This window comes from Trachurus trachurus, assembly GCF_905171665.1.
Source record: "Trachurus trachurus genome assembly, chromosome: 12".
In the NCBI taxonomy this organism is placed as follows: Eukaryota; Metazoa; Chordata; class Actinopteri; order Carangiformes; family Carangidae; genus Trachurus; species Trachurus trachurus.
The window spans coordinates 19,548,847-19,564,867 of record NC_139908.1 but is presented as its reverse complement, the minus strand read 5'-3'; the positions used below and the strand labels follow the sequence as shown (position 1 = coordinate 19,564,867).

At 41.8% G+C, this 16,021-nt stretch overlaps 1 protein-coding gene across 1 annotated transcript in view; it reads right to left on the bottom strand.

The window, feature by feature from the left end:
• Positions 1 to 620: 620 nt before the first annotated feature.
• epha5 (EPH receptor A5) overlaps positions 621 to 16,021 on the bottom strand; it is a gene marked incomplete at both ends in the record, with an annotated part of 63,961 nt that continues 48,560 nt past the window's right edge. The window contains 9 exons of the mRNA XM_083982888.1: positions 621 to 732; positions 1,663 to 1,827; positions 3,211 to 3,404; positions 7,306 to 7,455; positions 8,662 to 8,803; positions 8,888 to 8,955; positions 12,934 to 12,995; positions 14,116 to 14,301; positions 15,438 to 15,563. Coding sequence (XP_083839014.1) covers positions 621 to 732; positions 1,663 to 1,827; positions 3,211 to 3,404; positions 7,306 to 7,455; positions 8,662 to 8,803; positions 8,888 to 8,955; positions 12,934 to 12,995; positions 14,116 to 14,301; positions 15,438 to 15,563 — 1,205 coding nt within the window. The remainder of the gene's footprint in view (positions 733 to 1,662; positions 1,828 to 3,210; positions 3,405 to 7,305; positions 7,456 to 8,661; positions 8,804 to 8,887; positions 8,956 to 12,933; positions 12,996 to 14,115; positions 14,302 to 15,437; positions 15,564 to 16,021) is intronic.

Genomic DNA, 16,021 nt, shown 5'->3' with positions numbered 1-16,021 from the left:
GAAAACTGCCGTAGAATAAGCCAGTCCTGTTCAGATCCGCTGGGCTCAGATCTCCTGAGGCAGGCTGAAACGTTTCAGTTCGAGCCTGCTGCATGAATCTCCCATGTTTGTGATACAGCCAAAAAGTGCTGGTTGCTCCCAGAGCCAGATCTGCAGTCCATGTTTCATGCCTGATCCGAGGGAAATCAAACAGTGCACGAGATCTCAGAATCCCCAAGATTCAGATGAATGGAATAATTAGAATGAAAAGTCTTCACTTGAGTTTAATGTCGTTCATGTCATTTATCCAACCGTTTTCTTCCCTTTGTGTAGCACCACTCAGTTCAGTTCAGTTTGGTTTAAGCGCTGCAATGTCAAATATCCCGCGTGACACCACAACCAAACTCCACACAAAAGAACCACAAAAATGTGGATCCTCCAGTTTAGATCCATAAACACTGGGTGTCTTTGTCCGTAGAAAGTGCTAAGCCGCTCTAGGTCCAACAGTAAATCGCCACATACTAGGTCCATATATCGTGTGCATGTGTATGTCTGTGTGTGTGTATGTCAGTGCATATGTCTGTGTGTGTGTGTGTGTGTGTGTGTGTGTGTGTGTGTGTGTGCATGCCTGTACAAATGCGTCAGATGTTTACAGTAGAGTTGGTGTTGTTCATATGGACTCTCATCTCCTGAATGCTCGTGATGATTTTTTTCTGATGTCCAGCCAGATTGACGCCTACTCTCCGCAAATCCCTGAAAAACATCAAAGAAACAACAAAGCCTTATTTATTTGGTCATATGTTGTCCGCTAATGTATGGCCAGTGTTTCTCTGTAAAGCCCTTTTGTATCCTAAGCCCCAGATCTTATAGGCAGATTATTGCAATTTGAGTCATATGATCAGAGAATGACCATGAACAAATGTGTGTTAACAAGATAAAAGGTTATAATATGTCTTCTGAGAAGTAGGCCTACTATGTCTTTAGGTCAGATTGGAGGCTATAGTGAGTTTCTATGGAAAAATGATGCAATAGACTACAGTGAGGCCAGCTAGCTTGTTAGTATGCTAACGGCGGTAACAAAACATTAAATGGCCTCGCCCCTGGTGATTAGTGAAGAAATTATGTTAGATTCTGAAGTCATGAGGTTTCTTGTAGACTGTAAATAGAAGAAAATGGCTGTTGATGCTAATGTTAGCAATGTAGCAATTGCCAAAATGGACAAATACCTCTTTGAACAGGTCGCTCCACCCAAAGTATATGTATGGAAGACGTTCTACTGAAGAAATTATCCACATAAAAATGATAACACTGAGTGTCTGTGTCTTATCCTGAGTAATTAAGTGAGTCATTTTGCTGTTGTTGTTGCTTTTTGATTTTTTTTTTTAATTCATTTCGAACATGTAGCAAAAAAGATTAAATGCCAATAATTGAAAAACAATTTAATAAAACAAAAATACAAACAACTTAATTTCTAATAATATAAAATGTCGTAAAGGAGTAGGAAGAAGTTAAAACAATCTTGCATTGCTATTAGCTCTATGTACAAACTAAATTCCATTATACAGTAGTCTTAGCGTCAGAGCAGACATCTTAGAGATAGAAAAAATGAGAAAAAACAAAGTTATCTGTGTTGATAGGTTAATGTCATAGTGCTTGTGTATGTCTGCATGTGATTGGACTTACTCTGACGTCATCTGAGCCACTGTTTCCAGTGAAGAGTAACCTCCCTCCATGAAAAGCTCAGTGTAACGACCCATCTTGATGGAGTCGAGCCATTCCCCCACAGTCTGAGTCCGAGTGCTGCAGTCCCCATCTACACTGGCGTGCTCCACTAACAGGTTGGAAACCCTGTTACATGGAGATAGAGAAATAGAACAGTACAGAAAAGAGGAGAACAAATGAGAAATTTAATGTATCATTGTCTGCTTTAATTTGATCCCTGATTTTTTGCTTGTTATGCATAATTATCATAAATATAAAGGAATGGGATTCACTATGGATTCATTCGACTGCATTTTGAAGCTCAGCGCTTAGCTCCTGACAGCTACCAGTGAGGCTTCATAATGCTAGTTATGCACCATCACGCAAAGCTGAAAATGCTGTCCACTCAAAACCCTTTGTCATTCAGCTCACACTTCATGCTAAAAAATAGAGCTCTCCATGCTATCAAAAAGAAATGTTCATGCTAGCTAACGACATTCTCCACGCCATAGCTAGAATGGACTGTCGTGTGGGACAAGAGCTGTTGGTGTCCCCTTTAATCTGGCTAACTGTCATATGTTATTGCATGGTATGTTAGATATGGCAATGATTCATTAAGTGCGGCTCCTGTGTGTGTTTGTGGGTGTGTGTAAGTGGAAAAGAGAGAGGCGAACAAAATATCTCACATTATTTCATTATCTCTGCAAAGAAAATAAGGTAATGAGGGAGTCTGACTAAATGTGTGCTTCAGAGCACTTAAAGCAATTTCAGGCCATTATACACTAATGCAATGCATGTACATACTGGGGAAATACTAACTGAATGTTCAAATGTTACGATAATCAAAGGACACCCCACTGAATACAATTCAGACTAATGTGTAAGCTGAAGAAATTCAAACCACTTTCATTTACTTCGCTGCCCCTCTTTGCTGGCATGCAGCAGTCAGACATGACGTCCATCCTGATTTAATTATGGGTCTTCACAGTGAACGATGATGAGTCTATTAGCTGGCAGTGCAGCCTTTTATGTATACACTTAAGAAAGAACAGGTCAATTAAAACACAATGCATTTTCAAGACTGAAAAAAAAAATGTCACTGAAGGCTTCATACAGTATCCTTGGGCCAGATTACTGTACATGTCTACAACAAAATTAATTTAAGACAATGTTCATATTCATGTGCAACTATTGGCCATCAATTGCTGTGATTCAAAAACGTTAATTTAGGGGCGGTGCGTGGCGCAGTGGGTAGAGCGGCCGCCCCATGTAGAGGCTACAGTCCTCGCCGCAGGCGTCCCCGGTTCGAATCCCGCGTCGGGCAGACCTTTCCTGCGTGTCATTCCCCCTCTCTCTGCCTCCCCATTTCCTGTCTATCTCTACTGTCATCACTATCGAATAAAGGCAAAAAGCCGAAAAATATACTTAAAAAAAAAAAAAAAAAACGTTAATTTAATCGTTAAACCAATTCTTTATTAAAAAAAAACAAAAAAACATTTAAACATTCCAGACGTAATATGGTGTCCTCACCTGTGTGAGGAGTTGACCAGCTTTTTTAATGAGCTGGGGTTGCGTATGAGTTTGTCTAGTAGACAGACGATCTCATCAAACTTGGGGCGGTTGCTGCGTTCGCGCTGCCAGCAGTCCATCATTAGGTGGTACAGAGCCTCGGGGCAGTCCATAGGACCTGGCAACCTATAGCTCTCCTCTATTGCTTTTATTACCTGCAGAAAGACAAGGGGAGAAGTCAGTTTAGTAAAAAAAAAAAAAGGAAAAGAAAAAAAAGCCATATGAGGGGGCACAACACCTCAGGCCAGTGTGAGGGATCCAAAGAAAATAGCCTTTCCTTACTTGATGAGTAGCAGAGGTGGAAGGAAAGACTAGCACCCAATTTACACTGGCAGTATGAAAGGGTTAAGGTTAACAGCTCAGAACCAGTCAGTGCAGTGAAACCCCCCTTCCCTACTGAAACAACGACTTATTTTGTCCCTAAGCTGAAACATATCTTGCAGATGAAACAAAGAACACACAGACTTGAACTTAAAATATAATAAAAGTCACAAATCATTAGCTAAAACCTGCCACACAGGCTCTAATAACACAATGCATATCAATGACAGAGTAACACTGAAACTGCTGCCATCAGTTCCCTGAAGTCATCACTGGTTAAAGCAAGATCATTATCATGAATATTACATGGAAGACTGATCATCAGCTCCTGAGCATTAAACTTTTTTGTTGGCATAAGAGACCTAACAGTTCATATAACCATGAAATAAAGATGGAGTCACTGAGTCTTAATTAATGTTGAATGATTCAAGCTCACTTGGCGACGACAGAGGAAGAGAAAGTGTGAAAGCGACAATGAGTCAGGCTTTGGAGAGGACGCTACTGTCTTTGACACCTGAACAAGTGATAACTTCTCAACAGCGGCACCGTGACGCTCTGTTACTTTTCTTCCATTATGAACTTTCCTAAGTGTGATTCTGAATTCTGATACTCCAGTCTCCAGGGATGTTTCTGCTATCTGTCTGACCTGACCTGACCTGACCACTAACCTCCATGAAGTTTGCAAACAAAAACGGACCCCACATAAGAATCAATAAAGTAGAAAGCATTATTTGTTTACTTGAAATGCCGCATAGCCCAGTGAATCATTTCCTCAAGTAACAAGATGCAGCACTGAACCACAGAAATGTTATTTTTTGGGGAGAAGGGGGGGGGGTAGTTAGATGAATAATAAATAAGCCCCAACTCTCTATCTATCGGACCCTGCAGTGGAACGCAGGCTTGAGTTTTCAGCCTAGTTCTGCCAGTGCAAGACACTGGAGGGAATTGATTTGTTGAGTTCATGACAGCCCTTACTTGTGTCAAATTCACACAAAAGACAGACGTGATAGCGCTCCAATACACATGTGTGCATGAAAGCGCACGTACGCACACCAAAGAGAGCAGCGCGGCATCAAATCATGGCTGGGTGCTGAGAGGGAGAAGAACTACGGGTAGCAGACTGGCAGGGAGGGAAGATCAGAGGAAGAAAAACGAGAGACCTGAAAGGAGAGGAGAAGGCGAACGAGACGCAAAGAGAGAAAACAGAGATTGCAATTTTTTGAGAGACAAAAGAGAGGACGAGAGAAAAAGGAGGGAGAAGGAAAGGGAGAGAAATGGGAAACAGAAGGAGAGAGCTTAGAGAAAGAGTGTGAGAGCCTGCACTTTCTTGCGCAGATCAGAGAAAATCCAGCATAACGCTTTCAATTAAACATCAAACGCCTTCTCCTCTCCCTCTCCTCTCATCCTCCTCTCCTCTCCACTCTTTCCCGTCTCTAGCCTTCTCGACACAGACGGCCTAATAACCAAAAGGAGGAGGAGGGAGGAGGGGGTCTGAGGCGGGGGATGAAGAGGTCACCGGAGGGCTGTGCGTGCATATGTTGCTTATGTGTGTGTGTGTGTGCATCTGTGGATGGGAGGCAAATGTATGCGTGTGGCGTCGGAATCAAACGCTACATTTTCTCACTCATCTCCATGTGACACGATTGCAGATCTCTCCATTAAAGTGACCTCCAGACCTCCTATTAAAGGAGGTGCTACCCTCTCTTTTCTCTCTTTATCACCCTCATCCTCTTCATATGATGCTCTCTTCCTTCCTCTCCTCTCTGATGAACAGACACACACGGGTCATTCAGGTACTTGCTGAGCTAACCCCTCACTTATTCAGAAGTTTACGATGTCGCGTCTGGCCAGGTATTTCAAAAACGCCAAGAACCTGGGCTTAATTGGAAAATCAATGTCTGCATTTTCTTCAGAGGTGAGCTTAAAAACCTCAAAGACTTATGGGTGATCTATAGGATAAGCAAGTCGGCTATTTTCCCCGACACATTTTTCTGCTTAGCGCTGCACCTCCATGTGTATTCAGCTGTTTCATCCTTTTGCTTATGCACACCTTTCTCTACACCCCACCATGTTCACTGTTGTTGTCCACACTTTGCAGTAATAGATTTACAATAATAGGTTCCTACACCCCCCCCCCCCCCCCCCACATACACACACACACACACATCACGACTCCTATCAGCCTCCTGACACCAAACATGCATATTTTGCTTACATGTGTTTTTTACTTTCAACTTCAACAACTCTCTTAAAATTTTCCTAAAAGAACACAACATTGTATGCATTACTGCAGTATTATGTGTGCAAATTGAAATGCTGGACAAACTGGTACTGGTAATGTACATTTACAGCACTGTTAATTCATTATGCTAATATGACTCCAACATACCTTTATACTCTTCGAAAACATTGGTAAACATGAAACAAATACTTAGAAATCTATGATGGTGTGTGTTAACAAACTACATGAAGAAACCCTTTGGTCTCATAAACAATGATGGAACTGTGTTTTCCAAGGTCAGTCCATACAAAACCAAACTGCTGGATCTTATGAAAGTTCAGTCAGGAAGACCATTTCATTGTGCATGCCTCCTAAGTCCCCTGCAGTTTTCACCCTCCATCGCTAAGCAGCGCCATCTCATTGTATTTCTCATCCAATCACAACTACGCTATCAACTCATCTGATCTGAAGTTTTTGTCTCATAAGATGCTCCCATCCTTGAGCTCCACTCCTCATCATCACCTCTAGTGTCACTGCTGCAGGGGAGGTTCCTCTAATTGGAGGGACCTTAAACCTATGGCCCTTTGTCATGGTGATCCACTTCCCTCTGGCGTCTAAGCGTCCGAGTCTGTTCCCTTCTGATCACAATAAATTCCACTTTACTTCAAATATCTCAGACTCCTTTGTTCCTCTATTAGTCTGAAATAAAAACCTGTGTAGAAGCGTAAAAACAACAACTTTCTGTTTTTTTTAGCGTGTGCTGGACCCTCATGAATCTGGGCAGTTGCCAGGCAACCAGTCGAAGTTGTTGGTTGCAACCAAGAAATAATCTGGCACATGAATCTCCCTCCTAGGATTAAAATGGCTAAAGGGCTAGTATTTTTTACATTGTAGTTTTTGTATTCAATACATGTCATCTAATAAAATTTCTTAAAGCAGAAGTAAGTGGAATGTTTGTGTTAATATAAGTCTTGAATAGTTATATCTTCCGACAGCAATCACTTATATAGAGTGTTTGGTCCGAAACACAGGTCTGTCAGTCACTCTGCTCTGCTGTAAGCCGAGGAGAAAACTTTCCTTGTATCCTACAACCTTTATCCAATGAGGAGAGAGAACGGCATAAAGGGGCGGTCCTCTCTGTGTGTGCATTTCTCTGCGCGTGCATTTGGTGACGTAGGGACGAGGGCGGGGACTGCTAACTCCATCGGCTGACAAGAAGTTAGCCAAAACGACCGGATTGCTTACTTCTGCTTTAATTTAGATCAAAATCATTCAGATCAAACCAAAACATCTACCACTCCATGACAACTGCGCAAAATCTGATGAAGATCATGTGAAACAATCATGCTCCAGAGCAGCTACTACTGTAAACGGACCTTGCTAAATTTGCATGCAACGCCATTAGGGTGAAAAAGAAGTTCTATTATTGGTTTGAGTGTGAATACATGAAAAAAAGATAAACTATTGGAAATGTAAAAAGTACATCATCCAGAACACTGTTACACTGGACTTACATCTTGATTGGACATCTCCCAGTAGGGTCTTTCTCCGTATGACATCACCTCCCACATGACTATCCCGTAGCTCCACACGTCGCTGGCTGACGTGAACTTCCTGTATGCAATCGCCTCTGGAGCCGTCCAGCGAATGGGAATCTTCCCGCCCTAAAAAAAAATTAAAGAAAATTAAAGAACATTCACCAGATTGACTGTGGATTCAAAGAAATCCAAGAGAGACGATGTTAACTCTTGGAGGCTAAACTACTTTCCGCATGTTGAGAAGCTTTAACATAAATAACATTGATGTGTTTACTTCAACAACAGCTCAGTTGCGCACTTGTGTAAATGACCTTCCGCTGCATAAATACAGCTGCACTCATTCAGATTTTTTACATTTTGTTACACAAAGATGGAAACCAAGAACAGACCTTAATTGAGACACTTCTGCCACATGTGGTCCGACCCACAATTACGCTAATGAACACCAATTTAGGAACACATTCATGATAGCAAGTTTCACTTTCTCCTACGAATTTCCTGCTTTAACTGTCGGGGGGCCCTGAGATTCCTGTGCGCCTTTTCCCCCCATCTTCATTATCGTGCTTTCATTGCAAAGATAGTAAAGTTCACAGGATGACTGCTGAGTTCCAGAGCAAAATGTGTTTTCAGCTGATGAGTAGTGAAATTAGCCTGATGCAGTATTGATGAACAGAGCAGCAGGATATCTCAGGGTCTGATTATTTGAAGGGTGTGAATTATGTTATTCTCACTGCTCTGTCAGGGAAAGAGAGCCAGGCAGTGCGACAGGGAGGGAGCGAGAAGAGATGTAGCCTGGCAGTGAGAGGTGAGTGACAGGATATTTGGCGCTAAGGCAGCAAGACTCAGTGCTAATTGAGTGTTGCGGAAACTGAGCCGAGTACTAATTGGGCCTCCTCCTGCAGGAAGCAGCCCGTCTCTGGCTGACAGGACGCCACTCAGCTTGGGACACACAGCTCAATTTAAAAGCCGCTGCTGCTGTCTGTGAGTGCGTGCGCGTTTATATGTGTGTGTATGCAAGAATGTGTGTGTGTATTCGGTTTGAGCGAGTCTCTGTTGTGTAACAGTCTCCCATTTAATCCAAAGTTTAAAAACACCACTATCTGTGCACACATGGAGATACACACTGGATTAAATATAAATGCCTTCAAAGAAACAACATAGAGTGTCCTCTAGATGTACCTCCTGCTTTCTCTCTCACTCCAGTCCTGAAACCAAATTAGCTGATTAATTGTTTATGACCAATAACTGAAAGCTGACTACTGTTGATTCATTATTTTAGTGATTTTTCAAGGAGAACTGCCAAACACACTTCCTCAAGTTTTCAAATCTTACCCGTGTGGTGTATGCAGCCTCTGGGTCGTCCTCCAGGACTCGGGACAAGCCGAAATCAGACACTTTACACACAAGGTTGCTGTTGACCAGGATGTTACGAGCTGCTAGATCGCGGTGGACGTAGCCCATGTCAGACAGGTACCTGGATCCATCAGCACAGAGGAGATGATTCAACATTTTGCCCTCCTGGCGTGTTCATTAAAATATAATGTGTTTGCATGTTTACCTCATTCCAGACGCGATGCCACGCAGCATACCAACCAACTGAATTACAGTGAACTGACCATCATTTTTCTAAAGAAAAGAAAAGAGAAACAGGAAATAGACATTATAGACATTTATGTAGTTAATAAAGGTGAATACTGTATAGGAGGATAGGGACAGGATTGAAGAAACAATGTGATTTGCCTGCCAACTACACTAAATGTTGTCAAATCATAATAATAATAATAATCATTTATGTGCTACTGCTATCACTTATATAGCATAGTCAATGTAGAGCTTCCCCTTAGTGTCTAAACTGCATTACAATCCTGTATGACGTACAATCAATGATTAATCCCCATATGGTTTGGCATCAAAAATGTGTCGAAGTGTGACTTCCCCACACCTGTTCTGTATGAACCCTCTTGTTCTGCTTCCATTTCTGTCCCGTCTTTTTCTTCCAATGAAATTAGCACGCTAATCATCTCATCATTTTCTGATACCGAGTCGGTGTAGTGTCCAGTCGCTGAATGAGTAATGCAGTTCAGAGGACGTATTATAACCCCTTCTATTGTAAACACAACAATTACTGAAGCTCTTGGGAATACTGATGAGTAAAAACTTAACTGGTTAATTGGATCACCCAGCAAGATAACACAGAAGAGCAAAATAGAAGACATGACCTCTGCAGTGAGGTCGCTGCAGAGGTCATAATAGTTGAGCATTCTGCTAATGTTGCCCTGTAGCATGAAAGCCACACAGCCACTGACAGCCAATTACAGTAACCTACAGTAAAGCAATGAAAACAACTGCGCACACCCAACTATTTCAGTTTCATATCAGTGGTGAGATTTTGGGGGTAAGCACATTTTTGCAGCTGAGTCTCATTTACTTCTAATTGCTGGAATTATGATTTCCAGCTAATTATCACTGATGTCTACCATTTGCACAATCTAATATCAGTAGTAATGGTCATCCGGTCTGATCTCCCTGTCTTGTACCACCTGTCCACCTTCATAGCTCAGGTTTTTCCTCCCATGCACACATTGTTCTTGTCAGTAGCTCTTCTCCTCTATGGACAGACCCAAACCAAAATTAAGGATTCCTCTAATCCTGACCACGGCCCATTGCCGCTCTGAGTCACACCATGTTTTATGGAAGCACTGTCTCTGCTCCAGCAGAGCCGTTCCCCCCCTCGAGCAAGTCACAGGCACTTTCTCATTCTTCTCTTACAGCCCTGACCGGGGGAGGAATTTCACGGCCATCGTTGCTATTGCTTTAAAAGTGTCACTGCAGCAGTCCTCGCAGTTTGAGTTGGTCGCGGACATTCTTCGCTCTCTCTCTGAAGCTGAGTCGCTTGATGAGCTCCACTCCTTGTCATCAGGACATGGTCACACCCATGCCCACAAAAATGATGTAAACTTTAGATACAGTATTTGAACTTTACTATGATAAATGATCTTTCAGTTTGACCATTAACCTGCTGAAAGTTAAAAGTTTCTCTGAAATAACAACAAGCATGCATCTTAACTGATGCATGATAAGGGACTGCACCTTAAGGCATGACTTAATTATATTGAAGAGTGAATGATTTTCATGTAAATTTTGTTATTTTTTTGTTTCTTTTTTAAAATCAGAAAGTCAATTTAATTGTAAGCATCAAATGTCTCAATGGCCCCCATGCCCCCAAAATGTTTGTGAAGATGAAATTCCTGGCCTGGCCATGACTCAACGCCTCCCTTGTGGGACCTTCAAATTTCCATACTCCTATATTCATAATTAGGTCTTTCAACATCCAAAGCAAGAATTATGTTAGAGCAAAGGTTCTTTGGCAAGGACAGAGTCTGGTTTCTCTCCACCATGCTGATTAGGAGGTACAGTAGTCCTTTAAAAAACTTGACTGGCCAACTAACCCTGTGTGCTGGTTGCTGGACATAGTGAGGCATTTTGCTTAGGCAAATGCATTTGTAGAATAAATATGTATTAACTATAGTTCATACACCAAAACCATGATTTAACCACCACCCATTGTCGTGTTTTTCCATATTCTGTGGTATATTGTTTTCTTGTCTGTATACAACATCTATTGCACGTCTGCCCGTCCTGGGTGAGGGAGCCCTCCTCTGTTGCTCACCCTGAGGTTTCTCCAATTTTTTCCCTGTTAAAAGGGTTTCCTTGAGAGTTTTTCCTCAGTCGATGTGAGGGTCTAAGGGCAGAGGATGTTGTTATGATTCTATGTAAAGTCCTTTGAGACAAACTGTTTTTGTATATGTAAGTGCTGTGCACAAAAATATAATAAACTGGGGTTATGTTTTATTTCGTATGTTTGCTTTTACTGTGTATAGACACTACCAAGAATGATTGTAATGCAGAAGAACAGAGCATAAACTAACTGTGTACAATCCTGCTGAAAACACTAAAACATAGTTATGCTCTTTCTCTCCTATTGAAAAACTCTTCCACTCTGGTCCCTCTTTAATTTTCTCCCAATGACAGCTCTCACTGTTAGTTTAAGCCTCAGCTCCTTCCAATCCAAGTGTAAACTATCCAATCTTCCCTTCATCCTCCCTCTATATTTCCACTGGAAGACGATGTACTGCTGCTATGGCTCTGCTCTTGTCTTCCTCTCTCGACCTCAGTTTCCATCAGTGCTACAGCTAATTTCCCCATCCATCCACAGCAGAACATCCCACTTACATGTGAAATGAGATGTTAAGCCAAAGATGTGCCTTATGAGCCTTACGGTGCATTGTCCGTAGCTGTGACGCTTAATCCAGGAGCCATCCCCGGCCCCTGGTTTTCTCACGACTGTGTCATTTACACCGGCCTCAGTACACCAGCCATCCATGTAATTACTTCACAGGGTTTTCTGTGCTGCTCCGCCTGACGGTCCCTCACCTCCTCTGCCTCCCCTTTGCCATCCAGGATGATTCCCCGGAGCACAGAGGACAGTCATGTCAGCAGTTTCCACAGACGATATAGCATACCTCATCCCTCCCTCCCTCAGCATCCTCTCATTCCACACGGTCTGGGTGCAAACATCCTGTGCTGGTTTTTGATTTTTCCATTCTGCATCACCTTTCAAGCAGGGTTATACTTCCCAAACACTTCCATATTGTTCTCACCTTTCCCTAAACTTCAATAACTAAAATGTGCTTTCACCACCTTGCACCTGTGTGACCTCACTTTCTTTCATCTCTCCATTACCCATCTGCTGCAGGATTCTAGCCCTTTTTTCATGCAGGATTTAGCTTCCGTCTGCCAAACTGAGCATCATGCCATTGTAACCAGTGAGCAGAATGAAGCGCTCTGAAGGGGGATCACTTAATTCAGAGATTTGCCAGCCTCCCTCTTCAATACAGTCCACCTTCTCCCCTCAATGAAGTCCAGATTGTCTAGACGGTACGGACAAGACTCAAGCCAGAGTGCTTAGACGTCTCTTATATTTTCTGCCAAAACGATCTGTCACATAGAGTGGGCTACTCAACATTTCAAAATCTGACCCACACAGACACGCTCTGAGCTGAACCCTTTTGATTATTCCGTTTTATTCATTGCCACTCTGCTCAATGTTTTTTTTATCAAGTATTGAATAACTTTGCTTTCCCCTTGAGCCAGTGTCAGTGTTACACCAGTCACGATTTTACACAAACACTCATAACTATCACATATTGTTCTTTGACTAATTTCTGCTTGAATGTGTACATGTAGAATGATGAGCTATTGAATTGGAATAATAACAGGGTTGGCGGACAAATCCTGATCCTCTTTGCCCACAGCCGTGTGTCTCTATTACAAATAACCCTGAAAAATGTATTTTCCTTTCCAGAAGATTAATGTTGTATGTTTTTCCACCTCTATGATAATTGTCCTCTCAGTTTGTCATATCAGCAAGTAGCGGCTCTCCACTCCTGTCTGTTTGCCACTTACTTCAGTCTGCTGAAATAGCTCACTCCATTTCCTTTAATAAAGCCAAGTTTAAACATTTCAGTTGTGTTTTTTTTTTTCCTTTTTTTTTCTCCCACCCTGTCATCAATCTTTTGAATCCGTGTCATCCTCCCATCCTACCTTGAGGAATGTGTCCAGTGATCCATTCTCCATGTATTCAGTGATTATCATCACTGGCTTGCCTGAGGAGCAAAGCATAAGAGCACACTTAATTGCAAATGCTAGAATACACATTAATAAACATACCTAAGGATTGTGTTGAACCCCGACTTTTCTCTTATTAACTTAACTGAATCAAACTTAGATTTATAAAACTGTCTGGCATAAAGAAGTGTGTAACACTGGAAAATCAGAAATATACACTCCACTACAAGCAAGGAGTTCAAAGCCATTTGGTCTTTTTAGGTCTCAGTGGATTTTCAGTATTGATTAATTTGATGATTATTCAGCCCATTAATCAAACATATTTCATGTTTGTTTTGCCCCCAATTTTTTTCCAAAGACACACAATTCAGTTTGGGATTTTTTCTTGAAAACTGAAAAGAAACTGTTGCAACAAAAATCTGTTGCAATACAAATCAATACCAGATTAATTTCCTATACAGGCAGCAAAAAAAGAGCTAGAAATCATGGATGTCGTATATTTCACAGGACAAAGCAGATTATATTGCTTAGCTGATTTAGCTAATAAACTGGGAATTGATCACAAGTCAGTATTTTTTTTTCTGAATACCAGCTCTGATAAGCAGAGTTGGTTATGCAGCTGTAAAATGCCATTTAAACCAGCACTACATCAGGATTTAGTTATCCATTCCTGACTGATATTCCTGGCTGATGTGAGGCTTTTGTATCATTTTCACACACTTCTACGTTTATCATCTGCTCACTGCCAAATTAGACCCATTGGAGATTTTATGAAAAATATGAAACTACACTGTAACTGTAGCACACACATGCGTAACATCAACTGTGAGTCAGAACACAAGGCAGAAAAGTACAAGAAGTGAGCTTGATAAACCTCACCCGAGGTTGTCAAAGTGCGTGTGAATCTGATTGATGGCGTATAGCCGAGTCTGATGGATGTTGAAAAACCCTGACAAAGTGCAGCTTTTAGACTGAAGAAATCAGAGTCTGACAAGTAGACTTGAGCGTGACAAGTTGAGCCCGAGTTTCTACATATCAGCAAAACAGCTATGACTAGTCTGCATTGTGACATTGTGTTACAAATCCTACAGTACAGGGAGCAGTTTGGACTTGCAGCACCAAAAAGCTAAAAATCTGACAGACATGCTGATGACTCACTCTTGGTGACCACGCCTTCCAGACGGATGATGTTCGGATGGTTAAACTGGCCCATGATTGATGCTTCCCAAAGGAAGTCACGTCTCTGCTGCTCTGTGTAGCCTGCTTTCAGGGTCTTAATGGCAACCTGGATCTCTCTTTTCCCAGGCAGCCTCAGTGGTCCACTGCACACCTCTCCAAACTCCCCTGAGGCAAATAGACAGAGCTTGAGTGTGGCTCCAACACCTTGACCTGAAAAATTCTGATTGAATGGTCAAAACAACCCTGAATAGAAGTTTTTAAGGGGCTATTTGGCAAGTTTCTCTGCTGCTGAATCGTTGCTTATCATTGTATATATTATACAATACAAGAGGTTATACTGTAATATGTCCTCTTGGCAGCACTGCACTGTATCTTCAGGCTAGATTGGAGCCCACAGAGAGTCGCTATAGGAAAGTGAGGCCTGGGCTTGCTGGTTAGCACAGTTAGCAAAAAAGTTAACATTAACAATACTTTCCACCTGTGGACACATAGGAATTAAATCCTACGCTAAACTCTAATGTTCCTATTATCTGGCAAGTAAACAACTGTTGGCTATGTATCAAGAACAAACCAATTACAAATAGTCCCATAAATGATCATTAAACATAGAATTAAGTGTTGATTGATGGCTTAAAAGCCTTTTGTGACAGAGGCTATTTACACTCCTAACAACTGCTGCCCTTGCCAACCATTTCTTTTCCTTTTTGGGATCAACTCTGAAGTGAAATCATTCAAGTATAAATAGAGGGCAGGCATCACTCAACACCACATTCAGAGCTCATTATCACGATAGATAAGTAGATACGAACAATACAAGTGTGCTGCACTGAATGGCCCATGTCATTGCTGTACAGCTTGAGTGTTTGTGAGGCTAACAAATGCCACAAATCAACATGTTTGTCAGCAGAACACAAACACCATGTACTGTATACCTGTGTGAACCGTCATTTTCTGGTACAATGTTTGGCTTAATTGACTGTTTGTGAGCGTGCCTCTACACAATGTCATGCAATTACGAATGTGACAGATTTGTGCGGGTTGAAGAAAATACGAGGCACCACGGTAGAGGTAATGAGAAAATGGTTAAATCTAGACTCATTACTGTTATTATTGTATTCTGAGTGTGTTTTTCATAACGAGGATTTTACCTGGGCATGCTTGACTGAACAACTTCACTTCAGCGGTTCGAAGGGAACAATAATGGATTCTGTGATACATTATTTTAGCCAAATCAACCCCAAATTGATGCTCAGAATAAGAATGAGTGTCTCTGTGAAGGCATGCGCACTGAGTTGACTCACCAGCTCCGATGATCCTCTCGATGGAGATGAAGGAGACGTCAATCTCCTGGGCGAATTCGTGCACCGCCTGGTTGGGATCTTCATAGGTGAGGGGGTCAATGTAGGTACGCACCCCTGGGAACTTAACTGCAAAGGCATATGCATGATGCCATTACCATTTAGATGTCATTTTAAGATGTTAGTATCTAGTCAGTCTTGTATCCAGAGGCCGATGTATGCATACAAAACAACTTAATAGTATTAGTGGCCTGATTCTCCGACCATACCTAGACATTTTGTTACAGCATATTTAATCAGTGAGACAATGGAATTTTCTATCAGTGTCTGTCATCTTATTTGTCACTAGTAAAATATAAAAATCTTTCTGAATAATTTAACAATGTGTCAAAGCAAACAGAGCGGAGATGCTGGTCGAGCCGACCAGCGTTTTTTACTTTCGGTTTCGCAACGAGTCATGAGAATAACGCAGCTGAATCTCCGTTTATGGTCGGAACTACGACGGTATGTGAACCTCTTTGAACCTCTGACTTTAATTCTTGATGAATGAAAACATGAGTCCGTCTTGCGCCGGTCAAAATAATTTT